The sequence below is a fragment of the Phycodurus eques genome, chromosome 13 (assembly GCF_024500275.1).
Source record: "Phycodurus eques isolate BA_2022a chromosome 13, UOR_Pequ_1.1, whole genome shotgun sequence".
Taxonomy (NCBI): domain Eukaryota; kingdom Metazoa; phylum Chordata; class Actinopteri; order Syngnathiformes; family Syngnathidae; genus Phycodurus; species Phycodurus eques.
The window spans coordinates 6,992,580-7,015,236 of NC_084537.1; the positions used below are offsets into that span (position 1 = coordinate 6,992,580).

The 22,657-nt window shown below is 40.5% G+C and overlaps 1 protein-coding gene across 2 annotated transcripts in view; it reads left to right on the forward strand.

Annotated features, from left to right (window-relative positions):
- Nucleotides 1-22,657, forward strand: part of LOC133411435 (solute carrier family 12 member 7-like) — a 31,603-nt gene extending 8,946 nt beyond the window's left edge. The window contains exons 1-25 of one of the 2 annotated variants that reach the window (XM_061693823.1): nt 310-395; nt 1,250-1,455; nt 3,604-3,750; nt 6,190-6,244; nt 8,859-8,989; nt 9,074-9,210; nt 9,291-9,395; nt 10,040-10,251; nt 10,339-10,506; nt 10,610-10,708; nt 11,437-11,494; nt 11,634-11,808; nt 11,983-12,101; nt 13,416-13,514; nt 13,661-13,780; nt 14,115-14,219; nt 14,646-14,814; nt 15,991-16,186; nt 16,267-16,436; nt 17,864-17,995; nt 18,081-18,188; nt 18,295-18,464; nt 18,870-18,884; nt 20,528-20,661; nt 21,086-22,657. In XM_061693823.1, coding sequence (XP_061549807.1) covers nt 1,348-1,455; nt 3,604-3,750; nt 6,190-6,244; nt 8,859-8,989; nt 9,074-9,210; nt 9,291-9,395; nt 10,040-10,251; nt 10,339-10,506; nt 10,610-10,708; nt 11,437-11,494; nt 11,634-11,808; nt 11,983-12,101; nt 13,416-13,514; nt 13,661-13,780; nt 14,115-14,219; nt 14,646-14,814; nt 15,991-16,186; nt 16,267-16,436; nt 17,864-17,995; nt 18,081-18,188; nt 18,295-18,464; nt 18,870-18,884; nt 20,528-20,661; nt 21,086-21,177 — 3,024 coding nt within the window. In that variant the 5' untranslated portion in view covers nt 310-395; nt 1,250-1,347 and the 3' untranslated portion in view covers nt 21,178-22,657. Of the gene's footprint in view, nt 1-269; nt 396-1,249; nt 1,456-3,603; nt 3,751-6,189; nt 6,245-8,858; nt 8,990-9,073; nt 9,211-9,290; nt 9,396-10,039; nt 10,252-10,338; nt 10,507-10,609; nt 10,709-11,436; nt 11,495-11,633; nt 11,809-11,982; nt 12,102-13,415; nt 13,515-13,660; nt 13,781-14,114; nt 14,220-14,645; nt 14,815-15,990; nt 16,187-16,266; nt 16,437-17,863; nt 17,996-18,080; nt 18,189-18,294; nt 18,465-18,869; nt 18,885-20,527; nt 20,662-21,085 lie in introns of those variants that run through there. The other variant, XM_061693822.1, reaches the window with a different exon arrangement.

A 22,657-nucleotide genomic window follows, 5' to 3' on the forward strand; every position in this document is an offset into this window, starting at 1 on the left:
CCGGAGAAAACCCACGCAGACACGGGGAGAGCATGCAAACTCCACAGAGGCGGGGCCGGGATTTGAATCCCGGTCCTCAGAACTGTGAGGCAGACGTGCTAACCAGTCTTCCACCGTGCCACCCCAATAAAATAATGAAATATGGTTATATTATTAATGTTATTATGCTTCCACCAAGACTGATGTAGGTTCCAAATGTCTGAAGCAAAGGAGGGAAAGAACAGGAAAATGGATTCTAATATCTATTTTCTTTTACTGTGCTTTTGAAGGAAGAAATGGACAGCCACCCTATGGTGTCGTCTCTTCTAAACAAGCTAGCCAACTACACCAACCTGACCCAAGGTGTTCGGGAGCACGAGGAGGCTGAAGATGGGGTCAGAAGGATTGCCATCATGGTATGGGCTTTTAATCTAAACCATTAATTCGCAATGGAAAAGTTGCTTCTTAAGTTGGGTTTAACACTTTTATGGACGGACGCTGGAAACTAACACAGTCAACGCGAGCCTCTTACCAAAAAAACCTTTCAATATTTGAAAGGACACTCATTTTTTTCCCTCTATAAATTGAGTTTGTCACACTACATAACATTCAAAGACTTGCTTTGAAGATTTTATCTGTCACTTACGGGCATTGGTTGAATGTATTTCATAGTATCACGTTGTCATAAAAAAAAAAAAAAAAAAAAAACAGCAGCACATCTAATCAAAGACAAGTAGTTGTTTATATATATATATATATATTTTTTTTTTATTCAACATCAAAAAGATTTTGGGAGCAAGCTGCAGACACCAGATTAATAGATATTTGTCAGCGACCTTCCACCAATTACTTTGTAGAGCAGAACGTTGTTTTTTTTTTTCCTTTTTTTTCCTTTTCAATTCTAACAGACTGGCACCACTTTCTTCAATTTCCTATCTTTTCATTCAGTAAATTGTATGTACCATGACTAAGTGCAGGTTGAGGGTCAAAGGAGATTATTGGAAATAAACCTTTATTTTGTGTAGACTAGCGTTCAATATCATTCTCGTCTTTAGCTCATAATTCACCAATTGGTAAAGTTATCCTTCCAATGGAAGGTATCGCATAAGTGTAAGTGTGACTTGTTTAATTCAATCAGCCTGTGTGCAAATTATCTCAAGTGGTTGGAAGAAAGACCATAGAACTATGAATGGCTGCTTTGTTAAGCGGTCTTGCTGATGTCTCGCTAAATCCCGCCTCCCAAATGATAGCGTTGCTCTTTCTTTGGTAGTCTTGAGATCTTGGGCTCGATAATCAAAAACAAGACAGTGCAATGCAAGCTGACTCAAAGGAAGGAAGTAAAGACAGAGATCAACCACAAAACAGGAGATGTGGGACATTTGGAAGTCTACATCAAGGCCCTTGCAGCATGTTGACAAGCAACTGAAAGCCATGGAGAAAGTGCAGAACAGCATTATTATGACTACTCAAAAAATGGTATGTACATGTGGGTTTTGCTTTATATTGAGTTCCACAATGATTCTGCAGAGGCAGAGTTTTGTGCAGCAATTAAAAAGTTGGCAGTTTTGAAACGGTTACCCCAATGTCCATATATTTGAGTTGCGTCATGTTGGGATGTGACCAAAACCCTGCATCGGAAATGACTGGCAATACATTTCTTAAATAGCAATATATGATGATGATGATGATGATGATTCTTATTATTATTGCTGTATGGCTAGGTTTAGGTACAGTTCTACAAAATAGTGCATGTTTTTACAAAGCTTGATGAATGTTTTTCAAACAGAAAAATAATAGTAAAGAACATTATTATTTCTTGATTACTATGTAATATCATATTCATTAGCGAGCAGAAATGAGTTTTAGTGGTTGAATGCTTGCCAGTGTTAAAAAAGGGGAATTCAGTTTGTTTTCAACATGGTAACACCTATGAGCTCACTGAAAATGATAGTCCACAATAAAGTAAATCATCATCATTTGTTCATTTTGTTGCTGCCATCATGTTACAGAAATGAAGATTAGTGAGCCGACGCCATGACCTTACCTCCCCTGTCTTTCACAGATGAAGCTCTAACCTATCTATCAATTTTTAAAGATTACTATTTGTCTCATCGGTTCGTAAATGTTGTCCCAAAGACCCTGTCTTTTGCACTTTTGGGCAAATTCCATCTTGGGTTTCATCTTTTATTGCCGCATTGTTTGTATTCTTTCTTTCCATGACCTTCATTAAACCCTCTGGAGGTTGTTGTTGATTCACGAAAAGTTTGTTCTTTTTGCTCTCAAAGCATTTGTGATGTCAATGATTGCTGCTTTTTCCTCATGTGCATTCAATATATGTCACTAAGTACAGATTTCTTTCTTATTCGTATCATTCCAAATAATTATATTGGATATGGCCAATGCTTGTGCAATGCCCCTAATTTAATTAAATGCATTTTCTCTCAGCTTCACAACTGCTTGATTTTACCCAGAGACAGTTCTCTGGGTTTCCTGTTGTTTTTCACAGGCAAAATGCAAATTTGAAACTGAAAGTCGACATTCAGCGCTATTCATTGTTTGAATAATCAATGTAATAGAACAAACCTGAGCAACAAGACACTCCTGCCAGTCGCATTTTCTAATAGATGTGTTCACGTGGAAAATAGGTGGCTTCAAGCAAAGTATCTTCTTGTTTGTAGGTACAAACAGAAGCAGTTTTAAATACATTGAAATCAAAGTTATAGTGTTGATTGTGGCTTATATTCATCTTTTGATGTCCAACCTATCCATCCATCCATTTTCTGCACCGCTTCTCCTCACGAGGGTCGTGGGCGTGCTGGAGCCTATCCCAACTATCTTCGGGCGAGAGACGAGGTACATCCTGAACTGGTCGCCAGCCAATCGCTGTGCACATATAAACAAACAACCATTCGCACTCACATTCACACCTCCGGGCAATTTAGAGTCTTCAATAAACCTACTATGCATGTTTTTGGGATGAGGGAGGAAACCGGAGTGCCCGGAGAAACTGACTGGTTAGCACATCTGCCTCAAAGTTCTCAGGACCGGGGTTCAAATCCCGGCCCCACCTGTGTGGAGTTTGCATGTTCTCCTCGTGCCTGCATGGGTTTTCTCCGGTTTTCCGGTTTCCTCCCACATCCCAAAAAGATGCAGGCTAGGTTAATTGAAGACTCTAAATTGCCCGTAGGTACGAATGTGAGTGCGAATGGTTGTTTGTTTATATGTGCCCTGCGATTGGCTGGCGACCAGTTCAGGGTGTACCCCGCCTCTCGCCTGCAAATAGCTGGGTTAGGCTCCAGCACGCCCGCGAACCTAGTGAGGATAAGTGGAACGGAAGATGTTTGAATGAATGAATGTGATTTAATGATTTTTTTTTGTTTTTTTCCCTTTTTCGTTAGTTTTAATATTTTAGGCTAGGATGTACTCATTTTACCACAAAAAGATACAGCACACACTCAAAATCCAGCCATATGGCAAATTGGGCATGATAATGAATATGGAAAAAGAAATTTGCGAATCATTGAATCTCCGATATAGTTGGTAAAGGCTATATACTGTAAATGAATACTGTATTAAAATATCCATCTTTCCGTCCTCTCACCTGTTTGTCTCTTATTTCTCAAGGTCCCCCAAATGGGAACGTTTATCGGGGTGTATCTACCCTGCCTGCAGAACATTCTGGGCGTCATCCTTTTTTTGCGTCTCACCTGGATTGTCGGAACAGCAGGAATCCTTGGATCCTTCGCCATTGTGTCCATGTGCTGCATTTGTGTGAGTAATTTAAAACCTCATCAAACGACATGAATGAAGGTATAACTGGTAGAAAAAGTGTTTAGATATGAAAGAATGAAAGAATCCTTTCACTGATCTCGGTGCCTCAGCTTTGAGGGTTTAAGAAAAAAGAAAAATAAAATTTGTTTTATTTACTTCAGTAAGTATGTCACTAGCTCTCAGAAGCTGGACAGAGGGACGATTGTTTCCCCAACACTCATGATATGAACAAGCTGCACTCCACACCCCACACTCAAGCAATTTTTATCCACTCAGATGCTTTCAGCCATACGATGCGATAAAGAACACGTCAATGCGTATTGTATTTAATGCTATGGATGTTTGAGTCATATTTTAATAGATGCAAAGCCCGCTATAGAATCAAATCATTCAAAAATATGATGATAATGATAGGACAACTGTTTTGACCCGCTTTGAATAGCTCCTCTGAGGAAGAAGTAATCAAAATGGAGGAAAATTATGTGGTCCAGCTTGTCAAAAAATCACACTGGCATCACAACAAATGGTAGCTGAAAGGCGAAGCTCTCAATTTACCGGTCAATGTACGTTCCTACCCTCACTTAAGGTCACGAGCTGTGGGTCGTGACCGAAAGAACAAGATCCCGGATACGAGCGGCCGAAATGAGTTTCCTCCGCAGGGTGTCCGTGCTCTCCCTTAGAGATAGGGTGAGAAGCTCCGTCTTCCGGGAGGGGTTCATAGTAGAGCCGCTGCTCTTCCGCATTGAGAGGAGCCAGATGAGGTGGCTCAGGCAACTGTTTAGGATGCCTCCAGGACGCGTCGCGAGTGAGGTGTTCCGGGCACGTCCCACAGAGAGAAGACCCCGGGGACGACCCATGGCACGCTGGAGAGACTACGTCTCTCGGCCTGCCTGGGAATGCCTCGGGATCCCCTCGGAAGAGCTGGAGGGAGTGGCTGGGGAGAGGGTAGTCTTGGCTTCCCTGCTAAAGCTACTGCCCCTGTGACCCGACCTCGGATAAGCAGAAGAAAATGGATGGATGGATGTTCTATGATGTACAATTCCAAAGAATATAAAAAATATATCAAATGAAAAATCAATCATTTCTGTTGCTGCTATTCATGACACATTCTCTGCTGTGCAGTTTTAACTGTGAAGTGCTCTGTTTCCGTGTTTGCACTGTGAAGGTTGTGCTTCTTGTTTTTGTGTGGTTCCACTTGTTCTCGCATGAGGGTGATGAAAATTTGTTGTATTTCCGGCGATGTAGTTTAGCATTGTGTGGCTCTACAACGACAAACCGTTCGTTGTACTTTTGTCCTCGACGCACTTGCCATCACGGTCATACCGAATACGAAAACTAAAGTAGTTCCAAAAGCCAGATCTGAAGCATGGTGGAGGAGCTTTGATTTCAGGTAGATTTAAGGCATTAGCCATGTTGCAACGGCTAGATTCGCATCTACAGGAGCGTCTGTCTCAGCGGCTTGGTCTGAATCAATGTGAGAGCAGCAGTTTAGTGGATCTGCGCTCCACAGTGAGTAGTCGAGCACAGATCCTCACCGTCAGAAGTTGATGAAGTAAATCTAAAAATGCGTATTGTTTAATACATTGGCCTCGTTTCGGTACACCACTGTATTGAACGGTTCAATACAGATATATGTACAGTAGAACCTTGATTTAACGGACTGAAAGGGGAAGGGGGTTGTCTGTTACAGCCAATTGTCTGTATATTGAAGCACTTCTTTTTGTGTCGCCATATGCACGCATATTATTGTACAGTACAGAATTTGTGTTTTGTCCGCCAAGTACAGTATAAAGTTATCGTAAATAAAAATAAAAAGGTTTTAAATTTTATCCAAACTTACCATGCTGCTGTGCTTGATGGTGACATTTTTTACATATTCATAGGCGAGGCAAGGCGGCTTGCTTTGATGAGCTCCAAGGAATTAATGTGCTTCCTATTTCCAAAGCCGTTGCCGTAGACAAACGGCTTGACAAAAAAACTGACTGTACCAAAAATAGCATGTTCCAGACGAGAGAGACGTGTGTCGTAATCCTCTTTAAATTAACACCGCAGCCACCTGCGCTTTCTCTGCGCAGACTATGCGACATAACTAATGCCATAATGGCCGCCACATGAATTCATGGCCTGAAACTGTTGCCACATTCAACATGGCTACCATATAAGGGAGGCAACTCTGTTGGTTGATCCTAGCTGCCTTTGGGCGAGAGGCAGGGTACACTCTGAACTATTTATCCATCCTCAGTTTTTTTTAGATTCAAAACAGTTTTCTAGATAGGTCATAGAAATTATCCGTTCCAAGAGCACATGCTTTTGCTCCCTTCCACCTGGAACCTGCTGGAACTGGGGGATCTGGGTAGTGTAGTGGATCACAAATCTGACTTTCATGCAGCTAGCATAGGTTTGATTCTCTGTCAACTTAACCTTTTTTTTTCCTTGCAGACATTGCTCACAGCCATATCGATGAGTGCCATAGCAACAAATGGAGTTGTCCCAGGTACATAATCGTATTTTTTTTCTCCAGTTATGGAAATTGACTTAATATGCAATAACACAGCAAAAATGGTAGCAGTGTTTCCTAATATAATAGAAAATGAATGAGGATACATATATACTGTCTTGACCTAAATGTATACTGCTAATATAGTATTGTAGATAACAGAATACTACTTTTTTTTTTTTTTTTTTTTTTACCCCTATTACCATATTTCCTCAAATAGAGGCATCCACTCCTATGAACGCCCAGCCTATTATATGGCATGTCTCAATTAATTGCAACGTGAAAGACCATTCCAGTTCTGGCGGACACTAGAGCACCCCAGGTCTCCAAGAAAAGTGGTCCCACCCAAATCTGATGTGGCATTTCAAAATAAACGTCCCCTGAAATATGCATATATTTCACTCTCACTACCAATGATTTAAAACATTCATGTAAAAAATCTATGCGATATTGCAACACCAGTCCAGTTCCGGGGGACAGTACACCACCCCAGGTCTCCAACAAAAGAGGTCCCATCCAAATCTGATGTGGCATTTCAAAATAAAAGTCCCCTCAACTCTTCATATTTCAATGTCACTACCACTGATTTTAAAAAATTATTTAAAAACTCTACACCGGTCTCCAACAAAAGAGGTCTCACCGTTCTTATTCATATATATTACATTTCGCAAAAACAGTCAATTGTAAAATTGTTTTCTGTTTCTGCAACACAGAAAAAAAGATTGGTCTGAACATTTATTGAAGCTGAGAGTCCCACCTCTTTTGTTGGAGACTAGGGGGTGGTCTCGTGTCGCCCAGAACTGGACTGGGGTTGCGATACTTCATAGATTTTTTTCAATCAGAAGTAATGACAGCAAAATATGCAGTTTTCAGAGACTTTTATTTTGAAATACAATATCAGATCTTTATTAAACTTCTTTTTGTGGAATCTGGACTGGTCTAGCGATACCAATCGGATTATTTTGGCGTGGCTGTGGCTCAGTAGGTAGAGCAGGTTCGAATCCCTGCTACGACTGTCCGCATGTTGAACTGTCGTTGGGCAAGACACTGAATACTAACTTGCTCCCGGTGGGCCTGGCACACAAAATTACAGGCCAATTACCGTAATACGTGTTTCAAGATATAAGTATAAAATAATAGACACACACACAGGGCGCCGCGTCTGAATCGGAAATTGATTAGAAACGTCACTGCACACGTCACTTCAGAACGTGGGCAAGTTAAAAGTACATTATTACTATTAATAAATATTTGTAATTTAAGATAAGATGACCTTTATTTATCCCACAATGGGGAAATTGGCATCGTTTTAGAATATTGTGGAAATAGGAAATATAAATATGTAATTTACTGCAAATAGGATTTTGTTGTTGTTGTTGTTGTTACCAGGGTTGAAAACAGAATTAGTAAAAGCCAATTAATCCATAGACAAAGATATTCTTGTTGATGGCATGTCGAAATATCATACAGTATACTGGTACTTGGATTCAGGCTGCTAGTGTGTCTGCCATCACAAGGTTGATGTAATAAAAACATTAAAATGACAAATATTTAAGACCTAATTTATTCATGATTATGATTATGACTGTCCCACGGTAATGGGGAAATATTACTATGAAGACAAATGTGGACAATGTTCTCGAAGTGAATTTTTATAGGTTGGCAGGTCTGTTAATAACTACCTTTATAATAATCCATCCATCCATCCATCCATCCATCCATTTTCTGTACCGCTTATCCTCACTAGCGTCGAGGGCGTGCTGGAGCCAATCCCAGCTATCTTTGTGCGAGAGGCGGGGTCTGATTTAGACCAGACTTAGACGTGGTCTGAGCAGGCGTAAGTTTAGACGGACTTTCAGCCACCAAATTGTCATATGCGTCTGGTGCATGTCAAAGGACACACCATTGTTGCGCCACTACGCCCAGCTTGTCCCAGACCAGTCTGCCAAATTGGCTAACACGTGCAACGAGCCTTGCGCTTGCACAAAAACCAAGATACTCCAGTTTGTGAGCTCCGCCCTTTATCTACCGAAAATAGTGCCCTAAGAGTCCATTTAACTTTATTGCTAACTTCTTTGGGAGCCCAAACAGCAGCGTGCACGAAAACACATTGACTGTATCTCAAATGAAAGAAAGTGTGGAGTTTTACCTGCCAACACTGGATGTTGCAATGTGCTTCCATGTTTTCTCTGCTTTCTTCTTTCTAATACTGTAGTCCCATACAAAGTCGAACCTCCGTTTTTGTGATGAACCCTTCTGAAAAAAAGCAGTCACACTGAATAATCAAAATAAAAGCATAAAAAGCAATGGCTTTGTTACGAAAACCAGATAGATGTATGAAAACTCGGACAAAATTTCGACAAAAAAAGTCAGCGAAAATTGAATCTTACAAAACGGTGTAAATAAATGCCTCTCCCTTAAAAAGCGTTACTTTATTACTTAATTAATTAATGCGTGGTCATCTCTGTGGTTAAATAAACACCCCCAACAACTATATGAGGAAATGCGGTATGTAGTAGTACCACACACGCCCTTCAATAAGTGTGGAGTACTTAATAGCATTTGTCATGCAAGAGTTCGTCTACAATAAGACCTTATTGTTTCTCTAAAGCGGGCGGTTCCTACTACATGATCTCCAGATCACTGGGACCAGAGTTTGGTGGAGCAGTTGGTCTCTGTTTCTACCTGGGGACCACCTTTGCTGGATCCTTGTATATCCTGGGCACCATTGAGATCCTGCTGGTATGTGGCCACAGTGACAGTTACGAAACAAGACTTGGACTGTTTATCTCAAACCCTGTCCTCCTGCTTACTCTCCATTGGCAGACATACATTGTCCCAACAGCAACAGTGTTTGAGGCTAAAAGTATAGAAGGTGAAGGAACAGCAGCCCTAAACAATATGCGCGTCTACGGAACATGTTGCCTGCTTCTGATGGCACTTATTGTGTTTGTTGGGGTAAAGTATGTATCCACAGTGACACATACATACACTAACACACATCAACATATTAAACTCATATATTTTGCCCTCTCGTGTGCAGGTATGTGAACAAACTGGCCCTGGTGTTTCTGGCCTGTGTCATGCTCTCCATCATGGCCACCTATGCAGGAGTCATCAAGACAGTCATTGAACCACCAGAGTTTACGTGAGTAATCGGCCAAATAACCCTGCCTCGTTTCGTATTCAGCAACACACTTTCTTACACAGTGTTGCCTTAACATACGATTGACTCGGCTTATGGGTTTTTTGAGATACAAGCTGTCAAGGCCAATTTCCTTCCTTGGACCTGCGAGCAACAATTTGGGATACGGTGGCAGTAAACTCGGCTTACTTCACAACAAGCATCATGTTTGGTAGATAGTGAACACATTTTCAAAAAGAGGCTTCAAGCTGGCAGATAAATGAATGTTGAAAAATGAAACTTTCATCATTTATTGTTCTTCTATTGTTGTGTATATTACATATGATTTGGTCTTTTCCTTCTATCACAAAGAATCAAATAGTTGCTTCGGCAGATCAAATTTAACTGATAAAAACAACGCTTTCTCTAATTTAAAACCGCCAGTGTTATTTTGCCAGAATGTGCGAACCTGTGTCAAGAAATAACCATGGAGGAATTATTACATTTTTATGTTAGATCATGAATGTGCATCTACATTTTTTTTAATACTATGAAAAACACAGTATGATTAGCATAACTCTTGTATGCTGTTTCTTGTGCATCTAACCCTCAGTGTCAAAGTCCAATGTCTAACTAGTGGGTTGTGTTTATTGTGTGTGGTTTAAAAGTGTGTGTCTTCTGGGGAACCGTTCTCTGAAGAATGAAAACTTTCAAGTGTGCGCAAAGACTGAGACAGTCAACAACCAGACTTTGACCACCGATCTCTGGAGACTTTTCTGTAACAGTGAACATCTCAACGCCACCTGTGATGACTATTTCAGTCTAAATAATGTGACAGAGATACCGGCTATCCCGGGGCTCCTGAGTGGAGTTCTAAAAGGTGAGAATTACGGAATTTAAGACGGTTCATTCTCAATGGATTTCAACTAAAGGTTGATTGTTATGTTCTTGCCTTATTGTGAATCAGACAACTTATGGGGTGACTATGGTCCAGCTCATACGGTAATAGAAAAGAAAAACCAGGATTCAGTACCAGCTCAAGACACATCCGGTGATATATATAAACCCTACGTCTTCAATGACATCGCCACCTACTTCACGCTGCTGGTGGGAATATATTTCCCCTCAGTTACAGGTGATTACTGTCATATTGCAGGAAAGCCTATACATAGAATATGTGTCATTGCTTTATATGCAATTAAAACTGAACTATTGTATTTTGGCCTTGTTAATTCCAGGTATCATGGCTGGCTCTAACAGATCTGGCGATCTAAGAGATGCCCAGAGATCAATACCAATCGGAACTATAATGGCAATTCTCACCACATCTTTCTTCTGTATCCTCCATAAGCTTATCACTCAATTTGACTGAGTCAACATTTCAACTCTAGTCATTATTAGGAGTACATGACACAATAGTTGCAGTCACTGATGGTGTAGTGGTACACTCTCCTGACTTTGGTGCAGGCAGCGTGGGTTCATGTCCCACTAAGTGACGGTGTGAATGTGAATGTGAGTGCGAATGGTCGTCTGCATCTATATGTGCCCTGTGACTGACTGGCGACCAGTTCGGGGTGTAGTCTGCCTTTTGCCTGAAGTCAGCTGGGATAGGCTCCAAGTGTGTCATTATAGTCACACATGCTCATATTTTCAGTTTATTTGGTTATATTTACTGTATTTCATTACAGAAGACCCGCTATATTTGGTGTGTGTGTGTGCGCGCATGTGTGTGTGTGTGTGCGCGCGTGTCAGAATCAGAATCATCTTTATTCACCAAGTATGTCCAAAAAAACACACAATGAATTTGTCTCTGGTAGTTGGAGCCGTTCTAGTACGACAACAGACAGTCAATTGACAGAGAACACTATACAAGTAACAACCATTCGCACTCACATTCACACCTACGGGCAATTTAGTCTTCTATCAACCTACCATGCATGTTTTTGGAATGTGAGAGGAAAGAGGAGTGCCCGGAGAAAACCCACGCAGGCACGGGGAGAACATGCAAACTCCATACAGGCGGGGCCAGGGATTGCAAAGATTTTCCTCTTAATTACAATATCAGACATCTCCTGTGTGCTATTGTTTGGAGCGTGTATAGAGGGAGTGGTGCTGCGGGACAAGTAAGTGATTCCTTATGATTCAACAGTCAGGCGTACAAAATGTATGTTGAAAGTTTTAGTAAATAGACTGTAAATGATCTTGACAAATCTTTGTGCTTTGTGTAGAAGCGTAACATAAACTTGGCTGTGGTTGTTCCAGGTTTGGGGACTCAGTCATGAAAAACCCAGTAATTGGTATCCTGGCCTGGCCATCGCCTTGGGTTATTGTGATCGGATCGTTCTTTTCCTGTTGTGGGGCCGGGCTTCAAAGCCTGACCGGGGCCCCCCGGCTACTACAGGCCATCGCTCGTGATGGGATCATCCCATTCTTACAGGTCAGTGCTGTGCACTTGCATAAGACAAAGTTCACATTTAAACAGTTGCCTGAAATGCATACTGTCGGGAGTTTTGCAAAAACTAAGTATGTGAGTTGATTCATCCTCGTGATTCTTCTTTTATGGCCATGTGTATCTAATGAACTTTCTCTCTCCTTTTCTTATCTTTCTTAGATTTTTGGTCATGGCAAAGCCAATGGCGAGCCCACCTGGGCTCTTTTGCTGACAGTTGCTATCTGTGAAATAGGAATACTCATTGCTTCTTTGGATGCCGTGGCTCCCATTCTCTCCATGTAAGTACAGTTAGAGATGGAGTTTTTAAGGACAAGTCGGATAGAAAATTGATAGAAGATGTGATTAAAGTTGAAACTTATAGCTTCAATTTGAGAGGTTGCACAAACATCATAATTTAAGAATTACAGCCATGCCACTGATAACTCGATCTGACCTTCCATCTATGTCCTTTGATTGACCGCCGACTGGTGTAGGGTGTAGTCCGCCTTACACCGACAGTCAAGTCGTACAGAAAATGGATGCATGGATTTGACTTCTACCGACCTATTTGACTTCTGCTTGTTTTGGGGTTTTACTGCTTTCACATCGGTCGTCAGTAATTGCAAAGCATGTTCTCTTGACTTGAAATCAGACCATTGAATAATATAGTTTATCTGCTCTGTGAAGCATAATCCCGCTGTATTATTACCCTGGATGAGACCAGGATGCATAGTCTAATAGATTTCAGTCTTCTGTCAGATGTCATCAGTAAACACCAGTGACGACGTCGAATAACGTGACACATGATCTGGTACCCTTTAGATCATGAGCTGTTCCTTCTACGTAATTTTCTCTTCCCATTATTCTGATAAAAGTTGACCTCGATTTAGATTGTATGTTTATATTCTCTTCGGTATTATTGGCTTTTTTTAAGCTTTCATCATGCAAAGCATTCTGCCACTAAGCACTTGTCTTACTGTGCATTACTGCAAAATGCAAGTCAAGACTGAAGGCACATCCTGCATGTTTGTGTTTGCCGAAGCGTTCCTCACATCAATTGACCGATATACTGTATTTCGGCGGCTTGGTGAGGATCTGTGAGTGAAAGCACAATGGATGCTTTTGATATCTTTATAAGGGCTCACCTTTTTCTTCAGACTTGATTAGCACTGCTGTTTGAGAATAAGTAACCAGTCGCAACCCGTGCGCTGGTACATCAGACAGTAGAGCGGGAGGAATGATTTACATGAGACAGGACCATTTGGGGTGTATATATCGCTTAAAAGAATAAATGTCAGTGACAGCCTTTTGCTGTCATATCTCTTCAATTCAGTCACCGATGGTGTAGTGGTACACTCGCCTGACTTTAGTGTGGGCAGCGTGGGTGCGGTTCCCACTCAGTGATGGTGTGAATGTGAGTGCAAGTGGTTGTCCGTGTCTATATGTGCCCCGCGACTGACTGGCAACCAGTTCAGGGTGTAGTCAGCCTTTCACCAGAAATCAGCTGGGATAGGCTCCAGCGCCCCACGACCCGAACCAGGATAAGCGGCGTTGAAAATGGATGGATGGATGGATGGTTCCCTTTAATTCTTAAAGTGTCTCCATATCCACAGGTTTTTTCTTATGTGCTACCTGTTTGTAAATCTGGCCTGCGCTGTCCAGACTTTGCTCCGAACTCCCAACTGGAGACCTCGCTTCAAATTCTATCACTGGTGAGGAAATGTTTTGGCTTCTCATATTAGTCCTTATGATCAGAATCAGAATGAGAATCATCAGAATCATGATTCACAAATGATTAGATTATATGTCCAAAATCGTCAAATATGTTTTTAAAAAATGCATAATTTGTGCCTCCTAGGACTCTGTCTTTCTTAGGGATGAGTCTGTGTTTGTCTCTCATGTTTATCTCCTCCTGGTACTATGCCCTGGTTGCCATGGTGATAGCTGGCTGTATCTACAAGTACATTGAGTACAGAGGGTGAGTTAAAGAGCTTTTGGTCGGATTGAGCCTTGTTTTAAAGTTTCAGTTGTTATTTAGGTTATCGCTTTTTTTTTTGTCACCATGGAACTTCCTGGAGTACAACTATGAAGCTATTTCTTTGATGAGGAAACAGGAACAGCTATTTATGCAGCATTTTTAAAGACCGGCAAAAAAGTACAGCTTATTGGCCAAACTATACAAAAACAATGCTGTTACTGTATTTAAAGGCTTCAACAGAATAACAGCAGTCAGCAAATTTTCAAATGGGGGAGGCACCAATATCTTGACTCAGTATGAAGCGAAGCCTTGACATTGAACAGTTTGTGCACAGGGCAGAGAAGGAGTGGGGAGATGGTCTCCGCGGTCTGTCTTTAAATGCAGCACGCTACGCTCTAATCCGTCTTGAGGAAGCACCACCACACACCAAAAACTGGAGGTACGTTTTTGTTATTCAAGTTCCAGCCATGCTTTTGGGCCTTCGGTACTAGGCGCTGACCCGATTTAATCCACTCTCGTTATCATTGTAGAAAGCGTCAATACTGTACATAAATGCACCTGGTCACCTACAGCCGCTCATCTGTTCATCATGCACCGTGAACCTGGAAGTAGCCTGCAATAAACGGATGGACAAACAAACATAACAATTGCATACACGTCCTTTTGACGGTCATTGAAGACTATGTTTTATAGTAGCCTTATGTAAATAATGAAACCCTATCCACAAAACCATCATCTGTGGTCCGACAAAATTATTCCAGTGTGTACTTCTAAAGTACGTAGAAAATGGTGGCATTAGTTTGTCGCGTATAATCAATAAACTTGTTCTATTTGCAAACTCACTCTAGTTTTGTCATGCCCTCAGGCCCCAACTATTAGTGTTGTGCAAGCTGGACTCACAGCTGGCGGTGAAACATCCGCGCCTCCTGTCCTTCACTACACAGCTCAAAGCAGGAAAAGGGCTGACCATCGTCTGTTCTGTACTGGAGGGAACCTACATGACACGAGGGGCTGAGGCCAAGAGCGGAGAGCAGGTTTGGCTATTTCAGCTTTCACCTCAGTTACTGATGACCGCTTAACAGTCCCATTGACAGGTTAAGAGTATGAAATGGCACAAACAGTAGATACCGCTTTGGTACTGCTGTCTTCTGGGTTATCATATTTAACCCTGCTGTTTTGGGCGCGTCAGTCACCTGAACAGACCTGGTGTAATATGAACACTGTACATTAGAAATGATGTACAGGTTTAAAATTTACAATAGTTAGAATATTGCATTCTTTTGGACCCAGTACCAAAGCCGTAAGGTACAACAGATAAAAATGAACGAGGTCATTCTTCCTCCTCATAAAACTTGCCCCATTTTTATGGGTTTGGAACCCGCACTGGAGAAACACCGTGGGGCATTTTTCGAATGCAGGCCAGCATTGTGAAGCACTTGAATGTTCAAGTGACTGCTCGACATTTGATGTTAGGAGTGATTTTAGTAGGGCGGTCGAAATTACATAAATTCCCTTTAACGGCGCTAATATTTTGAATGTTCGATGAACATACAACCCTTAATTGGCCTTGTACTGCGCCTGTTGTGTGCGTACTTTGTTTAGTGTGCTGTTCATGCTCTGTGTGCCTTGGCCCCTTTGGGGCAGTGTGGTGCATGCATGCAGGTACCACACCTACAGTACAAATGATCAAAAGAAAGATTACACTGCATTAATATTACTCGTTTTCCACAGAACAGGTTTGTGTGTGAATATTCATTATTTCAGGGGATATGACTCCCGTGACTTCGATGCAAATCTTTTCAGCCCGTCAATCGGGTTTAATATTTTGTGTTAGCATTAAACTGCGAAATTAAAAACATGCGTTGTATTTGAAAGTACACAATTTGTTTCATAATTTTGTTGTGTGTTTAGTTTTACAGTAACAGTTTTACAGTAGGTGCCCATCTTGTTTCTTGTTGGGCTTCAATTTGAAATGTTGCAGGAATAAATATATTTGCATATGGTAGGAACATGTTGAAAATACTTCAAAATTTGGAAAATATAATTTTATCGTACGTTAAGAACAGATACATAATGTGCGACTAATTTGCGATGAATCGTGAGTTAACTATGGAACGCGTGTGATCAATCGCGATTAAAAAAAATGTATTCGATTGACATTCCATTTTTCTCTCTGCCACATCTCCCTTTGGAACACATGGCACCCACAGAACCTGAAAGCAGCCATGGCCGCAGAACGGACCAAAGGTTTCTCCCACGTCGTCGTGGCCTCCAACCTGCGAGATGGTTTCTCTCTGCTCATCCAGTCAGCCGGACTGGGAGGAATGAAGCACAATGCAGTTTTGATGGCTTGGCCAGCAGGCTGGAAACAGGCCAGAGACTCTTCCTCAAGGAGGAACTTTATAGGTAAGCTGAACAGGATCATATGGTAAAATATTTGTTGTCTGCTAATTCTTTTAAACTCAAACATCTGTCTTGAACTTCAGAGACCGTGAAGGAGACAACAGATGCCCACCAGGCTCTGCTGGTTGCTAAGAACATCGACCACTTTCCAAGAAACCAGGAGCGGCTAAAGGACGGTACCATCGATGTGTGGTGGATTGTCCATGATGGCGGACTGCTTATGCTGCTGCCATTTTTAATCAGTCAACACAAGGTTTGCATCATTTAGTCATATGTTAAGTTTGCCTGATGACATTCTCTGTGTCTTTAGCCTTCTTTTAAAAGCTAAAAAGAGATGACCATGACACTAATGAGAACAAACAGTATAGAAAATGGATGGATAGATGATTTATTCATTTAAACCACCAAACCCAAGGCCAGAGGGCCAGATCCGGCCCGCCACATGATTTTATGTGGCCAGCGAAGGTAAATCATGTGTGTCAACTTCCACGATTCTTCACGGTCTGAGAGTTTGGTGCTATCTGTTCTAGTTCCAGCCAAGATCATTGCTCAACATTAGGATGTAACCATTTAATGAGGTACTGTATTTGGCTAGCTAAGTAGTAGTGTTTGAAGTTGTCAGCATCAAGTCCCCCTTCTGTTTTACCTTTCTGAACGGTAGCTAGGATGATTCAATTTTTCTTATTTTCCAAGTCAAATTTTAAAATGGCAGAGTCTAGCATTTGGAACCCTTTTAATGTGGGTTTGAATGGGATCATTGAAAATAAATAGTTCATTTGTGGTCACGTTTTCATTTTTACTGTAGCTATAAGCCCTAAAAGTGAGATAGGTAGGCTTTTTTAAATATACACAATTTTTTTCCAGTAGAGGTACGTGATTTAAATTATTTAACTTTGTACGTTTTGCTGAGCTATTAATGCCTAGGTATTTGATATTCCCTGTTGGAATAGGAAAGCTTGGATTTTGGCCCGCAGGATTCCATGAGTTAGTCATTATTGGGAGTATTATTGATTTTGACCAATTGATAGCATATTCTGATAATTGCGAAAATGTCTTAATGAGGGGATTAAAAACTGTTTGACATGCTGCCTTGGCTTCTTGTAAATAAAGGATATCATCTGCGTGAAGATTGATTTTGTGTTCTGACACAGGAGTACAATACTAGTGTTCTGCTGTATTGCTATTGCCAGTGGTTCTATAAATAGTGCGAATAGCAGGGGCGAGAGTGGGCATCCTCGTTTAGGTTCTCTCTGTAAGGTGAAACTTTGTGACGTGACCCCATTTGTGGTGACAGTTGCTTCGGGTTGAGTTGTATAACGTTGCGATCCAGTGAATATATGAGTCACCGAAGCCAAATTTGTGAAGTACAGCAAAAAGAAAAGACCAGCTTACTTTGCCCTGACTGATTCTAACCGTTTCCTCCTTGGGTTGTCTCTCCAAGCTCGATCGCGTTTCGTTGAAACGATCGATCCATATTGATTGTTACTGATGTCACATAAGTTAATTACTTCGAAGTACTGTACTGTATCACACAAGCAAGCTTGTGATCCTTTGCACATTTCAAATTGTGTTATAGGGCAATGGACCCAGTATTTAGTCTATTCATTGAAAAAACAATGCTGTCTCGTGGAATGAATAGTTCTACACTGAAATGAACCATCGTGTGTGTCTCTTGTGAAGGTATGGAGGAAGTGTAAAATGCGCATCTTCACGGTGGCACAGATGGATGACAATTCCATCCAGATGAAGAAAGATCTCCAGATGTTCCTGTACCATTTACGTCTGGATGCAGTGGTGGAGGTGGTTGAGATGGTGAGTGATTTTCCCCATTTTCAACGCATGATGTGATATTAATTTATGTACAGATTCTGCAATAAAAATAAATGTATCGCCCCAGCATGACAGTGATATCTCAGCTTTCACCTATGAGAAGACACTGGTGATGGAGCAGAGATCTCAAATGCTCAAACAAATGCAGTTATCCCGCACAGAACGGGAGAGAGAGGTACACTGGCCCATACAAAGAGAAAACAAAATCTTAAAATCTAAAGAATAAAAGATGGATCACGCCAACCAAATTGCCACATGTGCACTTGTGTCTTTATTTTTAGGCTCAACTGATCCATGATCGGAATACAGCGTCTCATTCCACAAAGGAGGACAACGCTTCAGTGGACAAACCTGAACGTGTCCACATGACCTGGACCAAAGACAAACTCATCAATGAGAGAAATAAACACAGGGAAGGGATGGGTGTAAAAGACCTGTTTAACATGAGGCCGTAAGTACATTGTCATTATACATGTTCAACGATTATGTTAATATTAATCAGTCCGGGAAAAAAAAAAAAAAAAAAACTCTTCACATTTCACATTTTTATTATATTCGTTTTTTTGTTTTTGTATCATTCACAGATGATAGAATGACAAAGACGTATAGTTTACACTGTACAATTGGAAACCTTGCTCAATAGTTACAAAAGTTAATTTAAAAGGTGTCGTTTTAATTTTTGACACATATTAAGTAGTTGGATTACTTTGTTATTCAGTATATTTATTTTGAAAATGTGTGACGGTAGAATAGGACATCGAAACCTCAATGAAAGCATCTCACTATATGTGACCAAATTAGCCAAATTACCGTGTTACTGCATTAATGTTGTTGTTTTTTGTCTGCCCCCTTTTAGTGAGTGGGAGAATCTGTAAGTGGTTTTGCATTTCACTTTGCTTCCCTGACATGAGCATGACCTCTGTGTATGCATGTGCATCATAATCATCATATCAAAGTGCATGTTAAATACCCTTGTTGAAATTGTGCTGAACGGCCAACACAATAAGTACATGTGCATAATTTAACTAAGATCAAATACAAGATCCACATCACAAAAGTATACTTTAAAAACGATGAGAATATAAATAATTGAAATGTAGCGCCTTCTATTAAAGCACATTATTTGGCGTATCATTTGCTCCAGCTCACCTGCAACCACAATGACGACACGTGCTGCAGAAATTCAGAATATCGTAAGAGAGTACAACATATTTCATTAATTGTCACTGCTCGAGAGGTATTAGTTCTAAAATTTTGTTATCCTTGTATTGTAGTTTTGATAATACAAATAATAAATTTGTGTTGAAGGCACGTTGCACATTAATGAGCATCTGTATGATATACAAAAGTTAGCACACCTGGGTTGGAAAAAAGTGATACTTTAGTTGAGTAAAAAAAGCCAACGAGAAATTTGGAGACTTGGCTTAAAGCAACAGGGGTTTAACACTGATACAAAATTTTAATTTTTTTTTTTAAAAAACAGTAGGATAATAAGCTATAAATGTAAATAGCAGAAAGCATGCATACATTTTACAATTTAAATAATCACGGATGCAGAAAAAAAATACGTCAAAACAACGACACAGCTATCGATAAGATGTGCTGCAGTTTTATAAGAAAGTAAGTAGGTACAGTACACAGAGAGGACTCACAAGTTCTTCAAATAGTTATAGAACAGTCATACATACTGTACATAAAATATAGAAATACAACATGTCACCTGCGATTGGCTGGCGACCGGTTCAGGGTGTACCCCGCCTCCCGTCCGAAGATAGCTGGGATGGGCTCCAGCAGCCCGCTACCCCAGTGAGGAGAAGCGGTATGGAAAATGGATGGATGGACAACATGTCACATTTTACAAGAAACAAAAAAAAACTCAAATCAGGGGGCATGGTGGGCAACTGGTTAGCACGTTTGTGTCACAGTTCTGAGGACGTGGGTTCAAATCCGTGGAGTTTGCATGTCCTCCCCGTGCCTCCGTGGGTTTTCTCCGGGTACTCCGGTTTCCTGCCACATACCAAAAACATGCATGGTAGGTTAACTGAAGACTGATGTAAAAAGTGAGTGCCAACGAGTGTCTCCACGTGCCCTGCGGTTTACTGGCGACCAGTTCAGAGTGTTTCCCCTGCCTCTCGGATGAGAGAGAGTCGAATGAGATAGCCTCCAGCACATGCGCGACCTTAGTGAGAATCAGCGGGACGGAAAATGAGTGAACGAATGAGAACACAAATCAAAAAAGTCAAAATAGATGAAAAAGCTTTATAAAACCAAGTTTGACAGCATTACATAACAATATAACACTTCAAACTGCGCCCACACTGTTACTAACCCTCTAACACTATTCATGAAATGATTCATTTTATTGCTCTAACTTGCATGAGCCTAATTATATTTGCGGTGAGTGGACTTGGCTTCTAGGTATAAAATCTAAAATTAGGCTCCACTGATATCATCACATGTACCAATGATAATGTATACTTCTGTAATATTGTTCATGTTGTCCATTTAACGTAGCAACCAGTCCAATGTGAGAAGGATGCATACAGCTGTCAAACTGAATGACGTGGTGGTCAAGAAATCCCAGGATTCACAGCTGGTGTTGCTCAACATGCCAGGCCCGCCCAAGAACAAAGAAGGGGATGAGAACTGTATCCTTTTGTCCATCATGTTCATCTTTTTTGATGATTATTATTATAGTATAGTAACTTACGAGGTAGCAAGAAAGGTTCTCCCTTGGCCCATTCGGAAAATCAACTTTTCCACTATTATATTAAAAAGATTGAGACTGAGAATTGTTTTGATATCAGTCTTTGGATTGAACCTCATTACATCGGGCAGTTCGACCTAATGATGTGACAGCGGACTGTACAGATATCATAATTTGTGCCTGCAGTTTGAGGCAAATAAGTGACATCACTGGTCATCTGCAAATACAAATACACATAGGCTTCAATAACATGTTAACAATATAGTTTTTCAGGGCTTATGTCATAGATTCTCCCATGCTGAGGAATATCTTAGATTGTGTATCATTATATATACTGTTGGATTCCTTAAGAGATTGTCCACAAGATATGGAATTTCTAGAAGTTCTAATGGAAGGACTTGATCGCGTCTTGTTGGTTCGCGGAGGAGGTCGGGAGGTCATCACCATCTACTCTTAGTCCTAAGTGGTTCCTAATGTTGGGAGCACTGGAACGAAAACCGCGGTGGACAGTGTACCCTGTCGTTTCCACTTCACAAGCTTGATGAGTGTCAGAGACTGTGAAAAAAGAGGAAGTCTGACAAAGGGAGGTCAATGCATCATCTTGACGCCCTCTTCTGCAGAAGATGTAAAAGCAAGTATACGGTAGACTATAAGAAAACAAATGTATTACTTTACATGGCACATGGAGGATACAAGCATGTTGTATGTTGTCAACAAGGAATCCTCGACATCGTGAAATCTGTTATTGAAAGTACTGATTGTGAAATCCTAGGATGAGTTGTTGAAGTCCAATTAATAGTTTGTGTCAACTACAGCAGGAAAGATTGCAATCAAGTTGGAGTGCTCTTTACCAATCATGTCCGGTATCCCGTGCTCAGAATACAGAGAGATTGTCACTTTTGAAGTGACAAAATCCTTTGTTTTCATTCAAAATGGACTGGTGGGAGCAACATCTGGAAAGAATGATTGGCTTTGGTCTGTCAGTATTGTAAATTGAGACTAAGATCGTTTGTATTTATTGTATATATGTGTTGAGAAATATCTACTAAGGGAAATATGTGTTGTGTAACTTTTGTTCGCAAGATTGGAACATTGAAAATTTGCAATTGTTATTTGTTGTTTTGCAAGCGGCACGGTGGACGACTGGTTAGCACATGTGCCTCGCGGTTCTTTGTTGTTTGAAAATAGCGTGTTTTAAATCATTTATAGCAACGTAAATCCGTTTTATCATTTTCATCATAATGAGGCTTGTCAATATTTCTCACAAATGGGTTTGAGGCATATGCGGCAACAATTGCATTACACTTTGTGACACGCAAAAAAAATGCCTTCCCCATCATACACTGTTGAAAAAAATGAAGGGAATGCTTACATCACATATCCCAATGTAAATGTCAGCGAATTAAATATTCCAGTTGAAACTATTTGATGACATAATAGAATCTGTTGCGAACAAAATAGCATAAGAACAATAAATGGAGCCCCAATCATTTACCCACTGAGGAATTTCATGAGACTTACTCTCAAAATAAATAAAATTATAGACTGCCTACAAATATTATTTATTATTGTTTGAAATTAATGGGCTGGAAGAGTTTTTCATGTTGCGGGATTTTGCAAACAGCACAACATTCTCTTCTGCTTCTCTGACCCTCTCGTGTCTGTCACATTTGCTCAATTTGTATGTATTTAAAAAAAAAAATAATAATGTATTTCATTTCATTACATATGAGGAAGAGCAGACATATTTGCATATTTAGATAAAAACACTACATATGAATGAAAAGGAGGAGAAATAAATCTCTATTGCAATAAATCGCCAAAGTCTTCAAAATTATTTTTAAACTATTCTGCAGATCCCTGTATTAACCATTTCATAATTATGTAATACCCTTGATTTTATGAGCTTTATAAATCTATTAATGGACCCGAACTCT